This window comes from Streptopelia decaocto (genome assembly GCF_964273445.1).
Source record: "Streptopelia decaocto genome assembly, chromosome: 1".
In the NCBI taxonomy this organism is placed as follows: Eukaryota; Metazoa; Chordata; class Aves; order Columbiformes; family Columbidae; genus Streptopelia; species Streptopelia decaocto.
Window position 1 is genome coordinate 66,551,888 of NC_138663.1, and position 20,873 is coordinate 66,572,760.

Here is a 20,873-nt window from a genome sequence, read left to right on the forward strand (position 1 = left end):
TTGTTTCAAGACACACCTATTTGAGGGGAAAAAGTATATATAATTAAAAAAAAAAAAAAGTACAAAAAGGAAAAGAAAAATGGTCACATTTCAGGCTCTGTCTTCATAAATGACTCTTTTCTTTCTTCCTCATTTGCTTTCATATGGTTCCATGAAATGCAGACCAAGTAATGATCACAGGCTACAGGTAATTTTATAAAAAATGAAATATTTTCCATCCTTTAAACAGAGGAATATTTCTGGCTTTCGATAATGTTTTCCTAGGGGAGAAACAACAAAAGGTTTCATAACCGAGAATGGAAAAAGATAAATAAACCACTGCTGAACTAGGAAAGAAAGGAGAAAACAAGCAACCTATCAAGGCCTTTATAGGGAAAATAACAGGAAAGCAGAAGATTAATAAACCCTATGTACAGCAAGATTAAGGTAGAGAGACAGTAGCTGTTTTTTAATGTTTCTACTTGGATTCCAAGGCAGAAGAAAAAAAAAAAAAAAACAAACTGGGAAATTTCTACAATCTAATATATCTGTTTGTCTAGAGGTATTTTTCCTTGCAGAAGTGTACTTCATTTTATCACACAAACACTTTTTTTGAATGAGTAGGTAGAAGCGATAATTAATAGAGGACCAGACTTCTACATGACAGGCTCTGGTCTGGTACCATCTAAGGACTGGAAGAGCATCTCTAAGCTAGATTTCTCTGTCTTACTCTGTGTAAAAGTGCAAATAACTTCAAGTACAGTGTAGGTGGGTATGTGTACAGTCTATGCCTTATTTAAGTAGCCAATTGCTGCATAAACTGTATGAACCATGCCTAAATTGTATATTCCTGTGTGTACATCATTTTATGAAGGACATGGAAGTATCAGTTGCTTGTTGCAATCTCAGAACAACAGGTGTCCTTCCACACCGTACGTGCTGCAAAAAATGGGACAGCCAGCCCAAGAGTCACCTGGGACTGAGTCCCTGGCAGGAATTCTCAAGGGCATGGTTAATACCCATTCATTTGGGCATTTTCCCATGTGTACCTCTTCCAAACAGCCATGTGTGAATCCTTCCAAATGCTCTCAGTGTTGCCATGTGAACCCACTGCTCCCAAAGTCCTCTCATAGAGCCTTACCTTGGATCTGCCTGGGAAGTGACACCAAATGGGCTAACACAAAGCGTATGGAAGAAAGGTACCCTTGCCACCAGAGAGGAGCAGCCTGGCTGCAACAGAACATAGCTGAGTGATATAAAAATATTGTGAACTTACCAGAAAAACAAAATAATGCATTTGCATCCCTCCTCATTTAAGCATTAAAGAATTCACCTTTTTTGCTGTTGCTTTCAGCCCTTGATTTCTCTTGTTAAATGATTACTAAGAGTCTTTGCTCCTTCAGGTACTGCTCTAACTGGCTCAGGACACAGATACATGGGTAGTATCTGTCCAAAGCACCGCTGGGCAGTATTTCACATAGTTTCGTTCCTTGTTATTACTTCCTGAAGCTCCCATCCCACCAGTGAGCTTTCCCACAATAGTATTTTCAGCCTTGATGCTGTGTTGCTCTGGTTGGGACTTTATACAGCATCATACTGAGGTGCTATTGCTGCACCTCATGCTGCCTTTACTCAGCAATTTTCTGCCTAAAACTTCATCCTGAACCCTTCCTAAGATGAGACGTTTTCTTTCCCTCACTTCATCTGTTATTTCTTAAATATTAATTCTGTATTCCTCCAGCTGGGATTATATGGGGCCTAATGTAGGTATAACGTAGGTGTGTTTATGCCATAAAGTATGTCTCAGGATGTCTACCATGTGAATGCAACCAATACAGATATATCTTTAAATGGGACATAGTTAGAGAGAGCCTACTTTCTCTTCTCCTCTTATTACGCTCCTTATTTGAAAGTCATCTAAGCAGGGCTCTGGCATCAGTGTAGCTGTGCCAATGCAGACCTCTATAATTTGAAACCAGTTTACAGCACTCTACTCCAAACAACTTTTGACGCTGAAATTAAACATTCCTGGCAGGGATCTGCAGAACCCAGGGTAGCACCAATGCAACTCCTTCTGCTGCGTGGAAGCTCAAGGGAGTTAAATCCTGAAATAGGTTGGGGTAAATTTCAAAGAATAAACATGGAGTGCAAACATAGCATTCCTTGTACACCCAGAGTGAAAGAAATGGGTATCTGGGGTACACAAGCCATCCAGAGTTGTTCTGGTCTTCTTTTTCCTTCTTTTTTTTCTGTGCTGGTGCAATGCGCAAATATAGCAAAATATGTTAATAGTAAGCCATAATATTTACAGTTATTGTTAGTATCCATTGAAATCAGTGGGATTTTGTGTAATGCCTTTACCCTGGAGATAATCCATAGAATAGAACATTAATGCATAGTTAAAAAGAAAATTATGGAAAACAGCACCTCTGCATATGCAATATCTTCATTTTAAAGTTACATAATTGAGCTTTCAAATTAAACAAAAAAATAGCAAATAGCCTCAGACCACAACAGCAACTAAGTGACTCTAAAACTGTCTTTTTAAACTTGCCTCTTTATTAAGATAAAAAACACTAAGATTAAAAAAAAAGTAGTTTTCAGTCCAATGCAAAGTCAAATGAGCTTTAAGACCTTTGGGAAAATGTGATTTTAGGAAATTTCTTCCAAGAGTTCTAAGAGTTTGTTTTGTGTGAGGAGGTATCTTGTAGAGCAAATACGGGCTAAAGATTTAAAGGCAGTGCTTGGATTCTCTATGTCATGCTACGCAAATACTATTTCTATGTCTTGTTTTCACTGTTGATGACATGGTTAAGATGGCTTTAATGCCACTTCAATGCAGAATGTTTGTAAATTGCACCCATGTCTCTTGATGGAAGGAACTATAATTAATTATTAGCTATTATTCTAATTGTATTTATCGAAGTGAGTTTTCCAGATAATGCATAGGCTCAAAATCTGAAGTCCTTCCATAGGCAGTGCTCCTACTGAGAGTTTCACTGATAAAAACCAGCAGGATTAGGGCCATTTAGACGTAATCTGCTAAATTCAGCTCGGTGGCATTTCCCTGATACTCAATGAAAGTGCTAAGGATTGAGAAAGAAGGTGGTATTCCAATAAAGAAGTGAAGGAAAATTTATACTCACAGAATCTGACAATACTTTGGGATGGTCCCTTAAGACAAGAGGCTGCCTAGTAAGGGTGATCTAAGCTATGCTAATTTGGCAACCTGTATTTTTGAAGCAAAACATTCCATGACGAATGACCTTATTTTTTGTTTTTAAAGCTGTGAGGCGCTTATGCAATAGAGTCCTAAGGTAGAAAGAGACAGATGCCGCGGAATAATAATCAGCCTAATTCTTGCTAAGAATCTCTGCAAAAATATTTTTCCTTGCATCTCCTTTCATAGGTAAGCTCAGTGCTACCTTTCTTACACAATATGCAGCAACAATTAGTGGGCCTCTGCATAACTCAGGAATTCTTCCCTTTCTAGACATGTTCTTTCAAAATCTGGGGGAAGAAGGGCGGGGGGGGAGGGAGCTGTAAAAAAAAGAAAACTTACTAGGTGTTTTTAAAGTGACAAAAATAAGACTGAACTTTTCTTTAACATAATAGAGATGCTTCACGCTTTTTTCTTCTGAGCCCCTTAAAGAAGCCTGCTCCAGCTGACATGAATAGTCACACGCATCCAAAAGCTCAGGTCTTCACTTCTATCCAGAGCTTGAGGTGAGCTGGGCTGCAAAAAACCCTCGGTTGTGACTCAAAATGAGCAAAATCCCTGGGCTGTGTCTGAGGTGAGAAGGGCCAGCACAAGTACATTTAAACATGCTGCCAGAACCTCCTGTTTTGTGAGAGGCAGAGGAAATTCCATTACTGGGCAGTGACAGCCGGGCACTGCCTGAGCGCTGCTTTAACCCTTGCTTTCAGCCACCGCATCCTGACATGCTAAAATGTAATTTCTGTTCTGTTTAGAGTGGCCATTTTCTGTAGTGAACAGTCAGTTCCTACGCTCTTGACTAAGAGAAAAACATTTAGATAACATTAAATTTCAGGGTTTATAATAGACGGGAAGAGATGTTTGGATGTGGGGAGGAAGGAAGAGAGTACAGATACTTAATCTTTGTGGGTGTCAAAGTTTCTGTCTCTTGCTGTCACACAAAAGCAAAAACACAACTCTCAAGCTGGCCAGCTGGATCACAAAGATATTGGGCATGCTTTCAATAGGTGGTGAAAGATTCCCCCCCACTCCATCCAAGTTGCCTTTAAGTTATATTTTGCAGTCTTTGATTTCCTTCTAACAGTCAGAGATGAGAGAGGATGACATCCGGTGCATACAATGAATGGGGGAAAAAAAGAACCTGCAGGAGTGAGAAATGTAGACTGTTTTGCATGTCTCATATTTCCTTTTCTATACAAAGATTTTGGTTTGCCTAAGCTATAGAAGGAAACAGAAGCAGTCTATTTTAATCTTCCTGAGGGAAGAGCGCTGCAGGGATTGCTCTGTTATCCCCAGCAGCAGCCCTGACTTCCCACAAAAAGGCTACATCCATCCCTCCATCCACCTATCTGTCTGAAATATCAAGATTATCATATGATATACCAGCAATCAGCTGTGTTCTTAGTGCACTTTTCTTTGTGTATTTTCATGTAAAGAAAAAAAACTACAATTCTTCCCCCAATCAAACCCCATTGCAAAAAAAACACTCAGATAAGAAAGAGGTAGTTAGACTTATGCTTAGAAATTGATTCTTCAATCTGTGTAATGACACATATTAAAAACTCTGTTCAGAAGAAAGGAAAGCCTTTGCCAATACAATATTTCTAACAGAGCCCTCACTGCAGGAATTCACTATTGAAAAAACAATGAGGTTTCTTAGTGTTTTGACTTCGGTGATTTAAAGTATGCTATTCTGGATTTACATCAATCAGCATGAGTTGAGGATCTGGCCCTACGTATTTTTAAAACTCCATCTATTGCAAGATGAATAAAGGCCAGATTCTGCAAATGCTTACTACATGTATTAATACTCTGAGTAGCCCACTCACTTCCTTTAAGTTGTGATTACAAAATTGAGTCTTACAGCACACTATTTTAGAAGTATGGATCTGCCTTCTGGGATTGAAGCATGCCTTGACTATACATATTCCTTTAATAGTATTTCTTTCAATAGTAATTTCTCTACTGATTTTCATAGAATCACATAATGGATGCTTAGCTGTTATGAAGTGGTGTAACTCTACCTACAACAGCTGAAAATCCAGCTCCATGTTGTAGCTATACTTGTGTATTCAGAACAAAAAATGAGAGAGAAGGGTGCCTTTTATTTAAAGTGTCAAAAGAGACAAGGAAGACGTTTTGGGCTATACAGTGTGCTGTGTACTATATTTGTTTTGACATTATTATAGCCAAAACAAGAGTTTGTTCTGGGAAAGAAATTCCAATCTAGTTTTACTACTTACATTAGCATCTTTCTTACATAAAGAAGCCACATCAGAAACTATGCTCCTTCTCTTCCTAACTTCACTAACTCTGGCTTTCAACCAGAAAACATTCCTCTGCTTTCAAAGTGCCTAAACAAAGCAAATTACAATACTGAGTGCAGTTGTAATTACCAGCTGGTGAACTGATGGCATATACTGGATACATAATCAAAGAAAATGTGGCTTTTCAATAGTAGCCTCTTCCACCACCTATAGTGCTGGAATGCTCATCCTTGTTTACTATGCATGCACATAGATCATTATTAGTATTCAGTACTAGTAGTCATGCTTTTTTCACTGAAGAGGAAAGATCAGCAGAAAATACTCTGTCCTTTTGAAGATCTGGATCAGTGTCAGGTGCCACTCACCAAAAAGGAAAAAAAAAAAAAAAAAGACAACCCACACACAAGTGTGATAAGCATCCTAAATGTCAAACATATGTACAGCATCTGAACATATATGCATCATGTGCAATATAGCTTATATCCTAGACCCCTTACAGCAGTTAGGGCAGGAAAATCCCAGCTCATCCCAGGGATGATGGGGGTTTTTTGACAGATACCAGGGACTTAAGGCAAACAGAAGCTGCCACAATACTGCTGTCCTTTGCAAAGCTTCCCCCTGTCTGGGCTAAACCGCACTCATCTTTGATCAAAGACTTATTTATTTGTGACAGACGAGGAGGGCACGGTGCTGTGTCAGCAGCCCGAGTGGGTTCAAACGGGCCACGGCCACTTGCACATAAAAATAGAAGCGGTGAACTAGGAGGCAAACGCCTCTTGGAAGCAGCAGCATCCTGGCTCCTCGTTGCACTCTGCCTGCTCTCCCCGGGAACGCAGCGAGGGAGGGATTCCCCACCCACCCACACACTGCCTCTCTCCGTGCAAGGCTGCAGGGGGGGTAACCCAGTTCCCTCTTGGAGCCGGGCCCGGAAAGAGCCCGTTACGCTCCCGGTCCCCAATCGCCACCCCTGCCCGCCCCCTTCTCCCGCTCCTCACTTACTCCGGTCTCCTGCTCAGGACGCCTTTGCCGATGGCCTGGGGGGTCTTGTGCTGGAGCAAAGCGGGGCAGCAGCCCTTCTCCCTGCCGTCCTTCTCCGCGGGGTGCTGGTGGGGCTGGAGCGGGGGGTGCTGGTGGCCGGGAGCCCGCCCGCTGCCGCCGGGCCCCGCCGGTGCCTGCTTGCCCGGCGGCGGCTGCGGCGCCGGGAGCTGTTGGTGGTGCTGGAGCGAGTCGGGCTGGCCCGGCGGCGGCGGGGGCTGCTCGGGCGGGGGCCCCTGGGGCGGCGCGGGGGCGGCCGGCGGCTCGGCGGGGGCCGGCTGCTGCCCACGGAGGTTGCGGTTCTCGGTGCTCAGCTCGTCCAGCCGCCGCTCCAGCTCGTCGATGCGCTGGCGCTGGGTGTGGATGAGGCTCTGCTGGTTCTGCACGATGGCGGTGAGCTCCTTCAGGTAGAGCACAGCGCGCACCGGGTTCTCCAGCAGGCTCTCCATGCCCCGGCCGCCGGCCCGGGCCCCCCTGCCCGGCCGCCGGCGCTCCGGCGAGAGCGGCGCGGGCTGCGGGGAGGCGCCTCGCCGCCCCACGCGCACACACACACGCGCGCGCGCGCGCACGCAGCCGCGCGACCGATGGCCGCTCGCTCGCTCACTCACTCGCTCACACGCCGCGCGCGCGCGCGCGGGAGGGGAGGAGAGGCGCCCGCGCGCCTGCCCCCACGCGCCCCGCGCGACACGAACGGCGAGGCGGTGGGCACGGGAGCGGGCAGGGGCGGGACCCGCCGTACAGACCCCGCCCCCCCACCGGCCGGGCCGCGCAGGCGCGGGAGGGGCCGAGGCAGAGGGTCGAGGGGTCCTGTCCCGGTGCCGCCGTCGCCGAGAGGATTACGAGCGCGGCGGTGTCCCCGCCGCCGACACAGCCCCCACACCTCCCGCCGGCCCTCAGCGGGGCGGCACTTCGGCCATGTCTGGGTGGCGCTGACACGCTCCGCTGCGGAGCGGACCCGCGGCGGGAGCGGGCAGCGCCTGTGGGGCCCGGCCGTGCCCCTCCGCCCAGCCCTTCGCAGCCGCGCCTGCAGCCGCGTTTCGCTCCTCCCTGGATGGCATCTCTTAAGTGCTCCTAGGCCTTTCTTTTTTTTTTTCCTTCCAGGATGACTTAGTGATTTCTTTTTTTTTTTTTTTTTTCTCCCCAAAGTGACTCGAATTAATGTGGCTGGAATAATTGTGCATCTGGAATATTGTGTCCAGTTTTGGGCCCCTCAGTTCAAGAAGGACAGGAAACTGCTGGAGAGAGTCCAGTGCAGGGCAACAAAGATGGTGAATGGAGTGAAACATCTCCGTTATGAGGGAGCTGGGTCTCTTTAGCTTGGAGGAGACTGAGGGGTAACCTCATTAATGTTTATAAATACATAAAGGGTGAGTGTCATGAGGATGGAGCCAGGCTCTTCTCGGTGACAACCAATGATAAGAGAAGGAGCAATGGGTATAAACTAGAACACAAGAGGTTCCATTTAAATATGAGAAGAAACTTCTCAGTGAGAGTAAGAGAGCACTGGAACAGGCTGCCCAGGGAGTTTGTGGAGTCTCCTTCTCTGGAGACATTCAAAACCCGCCTGGACACATTCCTGTGTAACTTCATCTAGGTGTTCCTGCTCCGGCAGGCGGATTAGACTAGATGATCTTTTGAGGTCCCTTCCAATCCCTAACATTCTGTGATTCTGTGTTTTTGGCTGCCCTGTGGATAGCAGTCGCATTTTTCGCTTACCTTGTTAGCACACAGAAGGCAGGGCTGAATCTGAACCTGAGGGAAGGAGTTACAGAGGAAAATGGATGTTAGAAGAATCTGCTGCTGTCCTGCAAGTTTGTCACCCCTTTGAGTCTTTGGTGTCCTTTAGATTCTTGGCAAGAAACTAAGACTTACTGTTGAGTTTTACTGGGAGGTGTGGGGGCTGTGGGTGTTAATACCAGAGAAGTGACAGGCAAGGCCTTTGCTGTTAGACTCTGTGCAGGTTTTATTTTTTTCTCAGGAAATACCTTCCCTTGCCCCTCCTCATCTACAGCCTTACAAGTCTTCAAACTTAGAACCTTGGTTCTCTGAAACTATCTGTGCACTTCCTATTATATTAATCAATAAGTAACCTGGCTAAGGCTAATAAACTTACTTTGCAGGAACTCCTTTATAAATCTACGGACAATTTTTGTTGACTTCTGTAATGGGCAAAAATGTGACGTCCTTTCCAATCACTGTGGGTGCTGAAGGTCCAGGACCTGTAATGAACAGTCAGACCTGGTTTTACGCAAGCATGTCAGTAGATTAGACTGAGCATACGAAAGGTGCAAGGCCACAGAACAAAAAGCAACCTTTTTTTAAGTAATTGATTGTAAGTGTAGAACTACTCTGGTTTTGCCATTTCAGATCAGCAAAACCTGCACAGTAGCAAGGACTTCCTGAAGTGAGAAACTGAGCAATGTAAAGGAGAATGTCTGTTTCAGATGAGCTGAAAGGTGTTTTGCCAGTCTCTTCTGTTCACAGATAGCCCTGGGAATGTAAACTGATGCAAACAGGTTCACCAAGATTAGAAACTGTTCACAGACTCCTCCTAAAAAAGAACTGCTATTCACAGTTCCCTTGCAAGCGCTTAGAGGCAGCTTTGGGGATGATGAAACATCACTGTATGCCCCTGTGTGTTGGGGGAAGACCCCGGAGTGAACTCTGAGGAGTAAGAGCTTTCAAATCTCACACACTTACGATTTTACTGGAAAGTTTTAGGGCAGACCTTCCTCCATTTCATTGCTTAGTGTGTCATTAGTGTCTCATGACAGGTGATTGACTGAGCAGGAACTGGCATTGTTTAGCAACGGGAAAGATGGTTATAGGCGAATGTGAAAAAAGGCACACAGAGAAAGATAGGGGAGGTGAAAACACCTAAGCTATATTTGGGGAAGAGTGAAAGTGATCATTTGGGAAACTGTACTGGTGTGCTGTCTCCTTTCAGCACCATTTCAGTCTTGCCTCACAGGAATGGAGTCCAGGGACACCAAGGGGAATAACATGTTTTTGGCATTAGTATGTTCTGGGAAACAACAGGGGATGGCTATGGGTACGTTCACATATGTACGTACACACACTCACAGAGCTATTTTGTCCTGGTCAGGAGGGGCTTCAGGCAGAGATCGTTTATCCTGCAGAATAGAGACGGCTGTTTTAACTCCTCAGACAAGTCCTGTGCAGAGTTCTGTCTTCACAGTGGACATCATGTTCCTTTGTACCTCAGCTGGATAAAAGCGATGAAGAAATAAGGGTCATTGACATCATACTGGCCTACCCAGATACAGTCAGCCAAGTTGTAGCATGCATTCTTAAGGGAATATGAATTAAAAATAAAACATCTTCCTGGTTTGGATGATTGAGGATGGGGCAGAACAGCTTGGAAGTCTTTTGTCATGGTACTTGAATGCCTATCAGAAGATATGACTTTTACTGCATTCCGTGGACCCAATGTATTTATTCACTTTTTCTGCACCTTTCATTTGCTTGACCAGCCTCATTAGCCTAGTTTCTACTAATAAATCTTGGTCAGAAATTAAACAGAGACCTACAGCCATGGAGTAGTAAGCTAAAAACAAGCAGGCTGGGAGAATCTGAAAGAAACCTGTATTCTGTGTGGGTGTGATGACAGATGGACAAAACCAGTTTAAGACCAGTCTTGACCTTCCAGGTTTGTACAGACAGCACGTGCCAAAGTAAAATGCAGCAGAATGCTTTTGTGCCTACCGTGAAAGACTATGCAGGGATCTCCTTACAAAACCTGAAGAGGTAATAGAGTTGCATAATCCTCCGTAATAAGAAAATTCAATGAAGACAGGGTATTCATTCAGGAGGAATCTGCAAGGGTATCAGAAGAAGCTGAATGTCTTCTTTTACTTGGTAAGCAAGAATCCTGCATAGCGAGGGAACGCCTCCTCTTTTATCCAGCCATCATTGTGTCCCTTTGATTCCGCTGCCACAATACCTAGCATACATCATTTGCAAAGCTCTGCACATTACTGAAGTAAGCTTTACTGTGCCGCAGAAGGTGAATGGTAGGATTGTAGCCATCAGAAATAGGGAAATAAGGACATGGAGCGGTTAAATGATTTGTCCAAGGCCATGCAAAAAGCTGGGGGGACAGATCTCTGATTTCAAACACCTTTGGCATTATAGCCCAATCTTTAGGTCATTAAGTGCTGCCACTTCTCTCCTTAGGAGAGATGATAGCTAGAGGAAAACAATGGTGAAGATAAGGAAAGTATGAATTCTGTTAAAATTATTTTTGCCATAGATAATTTGTTGCTATTGTGTTTTTCAAAGTCCTGATTCTTTTCAGCCCAGAAAAAATAATAATGAATAATAATGGATTCATTATGTTATTATGAAATAAAGTGCTTCCCTTATCCACTTAGCAAGGTATTTGGGCATTGCACAGACAATTACAAATAAAGTGCAGCAGTAGTAATTAAAATAAGCATGCATTATAAAAACAAAACAAAATGCAAATGAGTCAAGCCCCAGGATTCAATGGAAAGGCCTAATATTATATGATTTAATTTTATATTTATTAAGCTATTTAATTCAGTCAGAGGAGAGTTAATCCATAAATAAGGGTATACTAATAAGCATACACGATAAGGAAGGTAGTAATATCTTCAGGTGTTTCATCTGCAGAAAAATTTTTACTCCAGAGGATTCTTGGAACACTTTCTGAGAGGTCCTAATCCCACTTTAATTTGCAACAGCTCACTGAAACTTGATGCGCACAAATCGCTCCAGCCTTTTGACAGGTAGAGACTTCTTGTGTTTTTCTGTTTGAAATTCTGTTCAAGGTATTTTCCTTCTCTCAATATCAGGAGCTCCTCACAGCAAATCCAGGCAGTCTTCTCCCCATTTCTTGCATTTGACCCCGTTCCCCTCCAGTTTCCATGCCTAGGCCTTGCAAGGTAACAACTTTCTCCTGGTAATTCAGTATCCAAAGTGCTACCAGTTTGTGATGGAGGACATATAGCTTAGGTTTCCAGCTATGATTTTACGGTCTTATTCTCATAAGCTCATGAGCTTATGGTAAGGTTTTTTGTATTTCTATAAGATATGTATTTCTGTTGTTTTTCTTTAAGGAGAATTATGTACAAGTGCACCGGAATGCAACAAAGGTTATTGGTGTTCAAGGTCAAATCCTTAGTCTTCAACGAAAGGCAGATGTACTGTTGGCCAACCCGCCTTACTTAACCGAATGTTATCTCCCCTTCCTCCTGTCTTTCTCAAAACCGTGGCAGAAGCTTGAGTGAAATACCCACAGCCAGTGTCTCCCAGCAAATCCCTTCTCATCCAGTTCTTAAGAAGTACACACAAGGAAGCGTAACACAAGTCATATTAAAAACAAACAAACAAACAAACAAACAAACAAACAGAATTAAAGATCGGAGGGAAGAGACTCAAGATTATCACAGTCTCGTGTTGCCACCTTCCATTCTGATTTCTGGGGGAAGATGGGGTGTTTTCAGCCCCACCTGGAAGTTAGCAGCTGCTTGTGTAGAGGTTCTCAGAACTGCTTGCAAAGAGCCTACAGACAAAAAAAAAATTCTGCAGGAATTAGATGAATAACTTCAAAATAGAAGATAGAATCAAGACAATCACAATGTACTCATGTATAATTCATGGTAGGGAAAAAAAAAAGTCTGCGTCTCCTGAATGCTTCTTTCATGCAGGCTTCTTTCACTTGAGTCCTTATCTGAAACTATTCAGATCAATGAGAGATGTTTCACCATACTGAGTCTAAGCCAAGTCACTGTCTGCTTACACCTGTTAAGCAGATGGGAAAAATGAAGCTTAAGACCAAGTAAAGTGGGTTGGCCCCAATCACATAGGATGCCACGGAGGGTATGTAATTAGAAAGCATTGAAGCCAACAGCAGTGCTTCCTCTGCTTCTGATGAGGACTTAGTCAAGGCAGGAGGAGTCCTCTGGCATCTTCTGCCTCAGTCCAGCACTTAAAAGGCAGGCGGCACAGTCTGCAGTCCTACGTACGTTCTTTAAACTGAAATCTGCAGCAAGGTAGACTGTCTCTCTCACGTTGGAGCTGTTCAATTGTTAATTCATACTGATATCACAAAATCAGAAGCAAAGGGAAACTATCTTGTTCTATAAATCAAACATAAAGAGCTGAGATGTGGTAAGGACAAATACTTCAGATTCTTTCAATGTTGGTTTGTTGGTTTTTTGGTTTTGTTGCTGTTTTGAGTTTTTTTTCTCTCTTCAGTGGAGTACAGCTAAGCTGACATATAAATATTTTAAACAACTGCTCATCAGGAAAAAGGTACAAATTCTGTATTGTAGCCTTAACTGAGATGTGTAGTTTTGACACATTTAAAAATCCTTACTGTATTTGAACTGTGCTATTGCAGCTTTGTATTATTTACTGCAAATTAAAAAGCATCAAGGTCCCTCTTCAGAATGCCCTTTCCCTTTTAATCATAGAATCATTTTGGTTGAAAGAGACTCTTAAGATTGTCGAGTCCAACCATAACCTAAATCTAGCACTAAACCATTTCCCTAAGAGCCTCATCTGTACGTCTTTTAAACACCTCCAGGGATGTTGCTAAATGTTACATTATCTCCTGTCTTTTTCATGAAATTAAGCTTTGACCACTTAATTGATTAATTCTAGAGAGCAAAAGCTATTCAGAGACATTTTCTTCAGAGTCAGTCAGGTTTTTGTTTGAACTGACAGTTGTTCAGTCTATTGTAAATACTGCAGTAAAATGAAAAATGGAATATGAGCTTGATTCTCCAAATCTTATCTGACTAGTCTCACTGAATTACATGGAGATTTTCAGATGGGACAAGTTTGTCTGATCTAACCTTGCGTAAAACACACAGAAAAGAAGAAAAAGAAAAGAAAAAAAAAGAGAAGAGGAAATGGAAAAATGTTAAGTCTAAGCTCGTACTCCAACTAGAAGCTTCTTCTGGAGTGGCAGAGATCAAATACTGTCAGGAAAACAAAAAACAGGCACGAACAGTATATATTTCAGATAAGGCTACAATATACCATTTTCCTGATGAGCGGCTGTTTAAAATATTTACATGTCAGCTTAGCTGTACTCCACCGAAGAAGGAAAAAAAAAATGAAAGAGTCTGAAGTATTTGTCCTTACCACATCTCAGCTCTTTATGTTTGATTTGTAGAACAAGATGTTCTCCCTTTTTTTTCTGATTTTGTGGTATCAGTACGAATTAACAATTCAACAGCCCCAACATGAGAGAGTTCACCTTGCTGCAGATTTCAGTTTAAAGAACAGAGGTAGGACTGCAGACTGTGCCACCTGCCTTTTAGGTGCTGGACTGAGGTAGAAGATACCTGAGGACTCCTCCTGCCTTGACTTGATGCTCATCTGAAGCAGAGGGAGCACTTTCTGATTGCAGACCTTCCATGGTGTCCTGAGTTTCACCTTGAAAGCCATGGTTTGTTTGGTCTGTGCTTCTGTTCCGTAACAGGGGTGAGCAGGTGCTGACTTCTGAGGGAAATTAGGGCCAGGACGAATCAATAACATCTGGCCTGATGTGCTACACACCATATGATCTCATGCAGCTACTGAACATGAGTTTAAGAAAAATGTATCTCCAGAAATGTCTCTGGTAGCACTGTGAAGGTAGCACAAGGTAGAGCATTTCTCTCATTCCTTGATATTTTGTCACTATAGTCCTCTGTCCTTATTGACAAGTTGTAATATTTTTTCATTCGAATTTATCCTTTCTACTTTCCAGCCGTGAGTATTTATGCCATTCTCCACTAGGGTAAAGAGCTCTTTAGTCCTAAAGCTTTTCTCTCCTTGAAGGTGACTGATCAGATCAACTGATGATATTATTTTTAGCAAGCTAAACAGACTGAATTCTTTAAACGATGCAGGGTTTTTTTTAAATTGAGTCTTTTTTTTTGGCTTTTGAGGTAATCATTCAGACTTGCTGATACACAGTGCAGTCCAAATAGAGGCAGGCCAAATACTTGCTGAAGAGGTCGCTGCTCAGACATGTCCCTGTCTCTTGTTGCTCATTATTTATGGGGTCAGGCTTCTGCTCAGGTTAAGCTTCGCCTTCAAATCTGCTAACAGACAGGATCCCTTGTGCTCAGACGTGCTGACTTTTGATAAATATTTCAGTGTTCTGTTTTGATTTCTGAAAGAATTTCGAGGAGCAAATGAAGAGACAAAAAGGATCATGTGACTCAAAAGCAACAGAACTTGCTCCAGGCTCTTCTTTGAGGAAGGCAGCAGAGTTGCTTCAGCCAGCTACCACCATCCACATTCCTGCAACTGACTCCATATGGTAGGACCCCTGTCTACCCAGCCTCTGCAAAGGACACAAATGATCACTCTGTTTTGGGAGGCCTAGGTGTACAGAGACGGAGATAGGTCAAGCGGTGGCAGATCACAAGTCTCATTTTTGTGTTGCATACATTAGCCTAACATAAGGTTAAGCTCTAGTTGCAAGCCATGCTGTCTTGCAGATTTCTTCACAACTGATGGGATTTTGGCAATGGTTGTAGCCAATCTAGTGACAAGGCTGAAACCTTACAACGTTTAACTTGGCCAGAGAGAAATTCTCTACCGATTTTCTTGCTACTATATTTGCCCATCTCCCAAGTAAAAGCAGCCTAGCACACTCTTTCAGATAGCGAACAGAAATATCTTCTCAACACTCCACTCATTTTTAAAGGAAGGAAAATAGAAAAAAAAAAATCCCAAAAGCTCACAGCACCACTTTTTCTTCTTTCCACCCCATGCACAGATGACAGTTCAGCTACTCCTTCCCTCTGCAGCACTCTCTGCAGTGCTCATCTTGGGAAGGTGGAGAGAGAAATGCCAAAGGCTAATGGGTCTTGTCCCTGGAGGGACTTAGGAGCCACAAGCAGTAAGAGTGGCTGGATGGTTGGGAGAGAAAAGTCACATGTGAATTGGGAAGCGTGATACATAGGGAGACCGTTGAGAATTGTCAGGGGACTGAGGATGCAGAGGGTGTCAGACGTTGGGGTGGGCAGAACTGGGGTGGGAGGAAGGCTGATGTTTGGTCTGAAGGCCAGGCTGACATGGGAGTTGTGGAAGAGAAATGAATGTGCAGCAGGAGGCAGGAAGGTGTGAGGGCAGGAGATATCTGAAGTGCCTTTCAGTAAACTGAAGAGAATGGCTGAATATTTGTTATAAAGACATGCTGAGACTCAAAACTTGAAAGTTAGGTTAAAGTGCACTGTGTAAGACTTTAAGAGAATAGTAATAATAATAATAATAATAATAATAATAATAATAGTAATAGTAATATCAGATGCCTAGGAAAGACAATTACAGTGGGAGCAGCACAAAGTGATTCTTTTCCAAAATATTCTTCCAACCAGACTTCCTGAGCAGAGGTGATACCCTTGCATTAAAAAAGAAACCCTCAGTAGTTTTCTTTCAGTTTGGCTGGTCTCACCTGGAATCTGTCTGAATTTTTAGCATTCACATCATCCTGCAGCAGGGAGCGTCAGATCTTTGCTCTAGCTGTGTTTACCTGACACTCTTCCTACGCACTACTGAGGAACAAGGACACCATTACATACCTGAATGAGGGATCAAGGCCACGTGGACAAACAGAAGCCTCTCTCCAAAGACGTCACCACACAGGAGCATGTAGGTACCTGGAGCTTGGTCAAAAGACAACACCAGTTTTTCTGTTGACTGTCTCCTAGTTTCAGGTCTGGATCCTAAAGCAGGCAGTTATTTGCTGATGTCTTAAGTTATTATTTGTTTAAAAGCTTCCCATCTGGTCAGGTTCATACTCTGTTTCATACACATTTAAACTACTGCTGGATGGATGTGGTAGAGTGATGATTTTGGAAACATTCTCATTGTTTTTTTAATTTCTTATGTGCTGTGATTTTTTACAGAGATCAGCACAAAAAGGCAAAACACAACCAACTGTGACAGAATATATAAAACAGCATGAGCTGCCCACGGATAAATGAAAACAGTCCAAAATAATAGAGACCGATGTGAATCATGACCAATAAGCATATTTGTAATAATAAACATGTCATCTGTGTCAGATAAACAATTTACAAATATTTATTAAGACATCAAACAGATTATTAATAGAGAGACATCCCAAATTCAGATCATGTCTTTCGGTCCTCGGAGATATGAATTACCAGCCAAATCTGCCAAAATAAATCTGGCGCTCTCACAGAGGTCATCATACCTAACAAATAAAAAAAAAAAAAAAAAAAAAGAGGAGAGTACAAAGAAGGAGAGAGCAGACAAGTTTTTTTTTTCCTTCTACTAGTATAACATAGAGAGATCAGGCTGCACTAGTGCTACTAAAGATGATATAAGCATGATGATGATGATAAGAAAAAACTGGAGGCAGGGTTGAGGGAAAATCTTCCCCTGGTAGCTGCAGTTCTGACCTCAGTCCTATAAGCTGCTCCAGGCAAGCAGTTGCATGAGGCCTCATTTTGAAATCAGTAGGTTCAAGCCAAGCACAAAAATCTGTCCCGCCAGAGCATCAGCCTGCAGTTACCATTTACTTCCTTTTGCCAGTCCCTCAGATGCAGATACCACTTTGCTGATATGGCATGAGTTCTGAAGTCATGAAATGATGTGACAGAGTATTTATTCTTTGACTCTGGTGGTTGCAGAATGACACCAGTCAGTTTAAAAAGTGAACCAAATTTAATTTTTTTGGGGGAAGGGGCTAAATAAAAACAGCTGTTTCTTAATGCAAACCTGGCACTAGTGCATCACACAGGTGATGGGTGTACAGTCTTGAACTTCTGGAAGTGTAGAGGCTGAGGTTGTAGCAGCATTGAGAATTCTTCCATAATATATGCTGTATATGTTTCACAGCATAAACTTCAGGACATAAACAGTATTATACCAAACTGAACAAAACAGGCTTATAAAATACCAAATGTGACTGAGACAATATTGGTGTTTGACATTACTTTTTTTTTTTTTTAATTTCCTTCTCTCTTATCAAGGTAACGGTGCATACTCAAGGTGAAGCTCCTGCTGCTTCCACACAGATATATTCAAAGACAGAAAGGAGTAACTCATAACATGACCATCTGCCTGTCCTGGCTGGGTCTCCAAAGAGGAGCAGGAGCAAAAACTACATCACTGGTAGTACTGGTTCAGATAAACCCAGGGAGTTACTGTGATGGGAGCCCAAGTAAAGATGACGATCTGCCAACTTTTTACCACACACCATACTAACTGACCCTCTTCACTCTTGCTGGCAGCGGTGTCACTGCTGCTTCAGCTGAACTGGTAGGTAGCACCAATTGGAACTCATCCTGCTTAAACAGCTATGCTGTAGCCAGCAGACTGTTTGTTCATTGGGCTTCTGGAAAATTAAAAACTCTCCTATGAGTAAGAGTTGAGCTATCTAGAGCTGAGAACAAGGGTTCACTACATGCTTTCAAAGTCAGGGAGTAAAACCCCCATTGACTTCATCAGCATCCAAGATTTCACCCTGTGTGACATCTGCATTGCTTTCCTAGTGGTTCTGGGGTAGTGGTGAACATGAAGTATTTTGTAGTGGCAGAGACAAGGTAGAGAATTGTGCCACAGTTTGCATGACCATAGGGAATAAAGCGTAAAATTAGGAGCTCTCAGCTGTAAATACCAGTCAGCACAATAAGAGGTAGGTGCTGCCCCTACTTCCCACTGCAATTAGTGCCATCACTGCCAGGCCAGTCTGAATTTTAAATAATATTCTTGTAGCTGGTTTATATTTTAATTTGCCTTCTGATAAGTCCTACTTAATCATTTTGAGGTACCCAAAAAACTTTCTGCTCTTCCTTTATGTTTACATATTTGGATCCTCTCAGATACTCTTTCCCACCCACAGCAGTTGTTTTGTAAAGGTCCCCAGGTCCTTTGACTCTTCCTTACAAAACAGCTTCTTGCTCCTAATGCTGTTTGACTTACCTGTCCTGGCCATCTCTGTGCTTATCCTACTTCTCCGCATGGCAGAAAGGTCAAGTCTATAAGTCCCCCGCGCCATACATGAGCATGTCCACAACCACTCGCTTCAAAAGCAGGTACACCCCAAGGCTTTGCAGAGCAGACCTGGGCTGTCTCACTGCTGAGAGCAGGAGGCAGCTTGTCTTTGGCCATCCAGCTCAGCACCTCTGCCTGGCAGCAAAATACTTGGACAAAAATAGATAGACGCCCCCTTGAACAAACTCACGGATTGCATTCTCTGCATTCAACAGGAAATTCGAGAACGTATTCATAATCTGTACAGATAGAAGAACATGTCTTTTGTTGTTGACTGAAGCTCAGCCTGAGCTGAGAGGTTAGGAGCTTGACTCTGGTCCTGTCTTCCTTCCTGCTGAAAATTCGTGGTTCCTGGCTCATGTAAGCAGATGTGCTCACCTTCTATTGAAGGCCATGTTAAAATGGATGTAGTGAATTGTTTGTCAGAAATTATTTGCCAAAATAATTTCTGCCCATGCAAAATTATTTTTGAATCTGAGATGCACTCACTGAACATTTTCGACATTTAAAACAATGGAGACAAAACTATAGGAATGACAAAATGCTTCTTTTTGCTCTGTTTTTAAACAAATTGTTTGGATGTCCTAGATGAAGTCACAAGGTGGTAGGGACAGTGGGGAATCCTACACCATCACCCAGCCACTGTCCTGTTCAGCAGCTTCTGATCAGGATATTCACATGGACCACGACAGAATTATGTCCCACACCATGGGATACATAAATGCAGCCCATTTCTCAGGGATGAGGCTTTAACATTGGAGCATAAGGTGCCTCCACTTCTTGCTCCCCTCTCCAGTTCATATGAAACTCCCCACATTTGTGAGTTTTAGGGGTGTTTTATTGTGGGGGTTTTTTTGTTTGGTTGTTTTTTCAAAGCCTTTTGTCTTCTCCCAAGAACAGGGCAAAAAATAAAACATGAAGTAGTTATTTACTGATGCTTAACTTTATTATTTTTTTTAAGATTGAGCTATGCAGTTTAGCTAGCACATAGAAGTGCTGTTAGAAATATTTATTAAATAAATGCACTGGTTTTATTATGAAACAATGACAAAAATACTGTTAAAATGGATGTTGTGTTGCACACAATATTGTTTTTGCCTATTCACATCTCTCTAAAATAGAGGGGGGAATTAGAGGCTGAAGTGGGAGATACATCCTACTGCTTTGTAAAATGAAAAGGAAGATTACATCTGTAGGTCTTAGAAACAGAATTAAATAGGGACCTGATCCTCTAATACAGATGCAAAGTAAATTCATGTTTCTAGAGAACAATCTTGTGAAATTAACATGGCACCTTGCTATACAGTTATTACAAGGCAGTTAATATGGCATAATTTTAAGGACACCAGAAAATTTGGCCTGCAGCACAGAGGAATTATAATAGGCTGTTATGGTAAGCTTTGAAATGAAATAACTTCATGTGAATACTTAACAGCAATAGAAAGCATTTGAAAGATTCAAATGCAAGAATAATAACGTCACTGGAAATGTTTAACATGTATTTCACTGCCCATTCAGAAAGAAAGTATTTCACATAAGAATTTCAAGTTTCCACTAGATTTCCAGTTGAGTAAAAACTGGATAAACAACTCTGAAGGTGATGTCTAGGCTCTTCTATGAATCTAGTCCTTTGCTTTTTTTGCATATACCTGGAAAAAATGGCAGAACGGAAGTTGGTCTCAACCAACAGAATAGCAAATAATTTACCCTTAAACTATGGAGTTTTTATTATTAACCAAATACACTGAAAACAGTTTGGTTTGGGTTTGACTTTGGAAAAAAAAAAAGCAGAGTTTAATTTTTTGGTTCAACAACTGAATCAAATAATCAATTATTCACACAACCCAGCCATTTGAACACCCACTTAAATCCTAAAATAGGAGCTTGTCATTGACAGCAAAGAGTTTGGATGAACTTCTCACTGGGGTGAGTCTCATTCCCAGGGATAATGATTTTTTTTTATTTAGTTTTTATATTTGAAAAGATAAAAAAATTGTTTCCAGCTTGAAACAAACTCTGCAGGAACAAGCTTTTATTAAACTATTTTTTTCAGTACACATTTTTCTTTATTAGTTAATTTTCTGAAATATGCTTCTAGGACGCAATGTCAAAAGTACAATTAAATGGTGCAGGACTGAGTCCTAACTGATGGTGACAATAATTAAAATACATTATTTAATGAAAAATTCTTTTATTTTTTTCCCCTCTTTCATCCCTCATTATTCTGTTTGGAAACAGACTGTCCTAAAAGGCATTGAGTGTCCTGCCGTCACTATTTAGACAAGCATTTATCAGTAGGTTCTTAATATATATTAATATTTTCAGTAGGCTTTTATTAGAACATCTCTCTCTCTCTCCAG

The 20,873-nt window shown here is 42.2% G+C and overlaps 1 protein-coding gene across 1 annotated transcript in view; it reads right to left on the bottom strand.

Annotated features, from left to right (window-relative positions):
• The window catches only part of IQSEC3 (IQ motif and Sec7 domain ArfGEF 3), a gene marked incomplete at its 5' end in the record, with an annotated part of 101,145 nt that extends 94,198 nt beyond the window's left edge, over nucleotides 1-6,947 (bottom strand). The window contains one exon of the mRNA XM_082059822.1: nucleotides 6,463-6,947. Coding sequence (XP_081915948.1) covers nucleotides 6,463-6,947 — 485 coding nt within the window. The remainder of the gene's footprint in view (nucleotides 1-6,462) is intronic.
• Nucleotides 6,948-20,873: the final 13,926 nt, after the last annotated feature.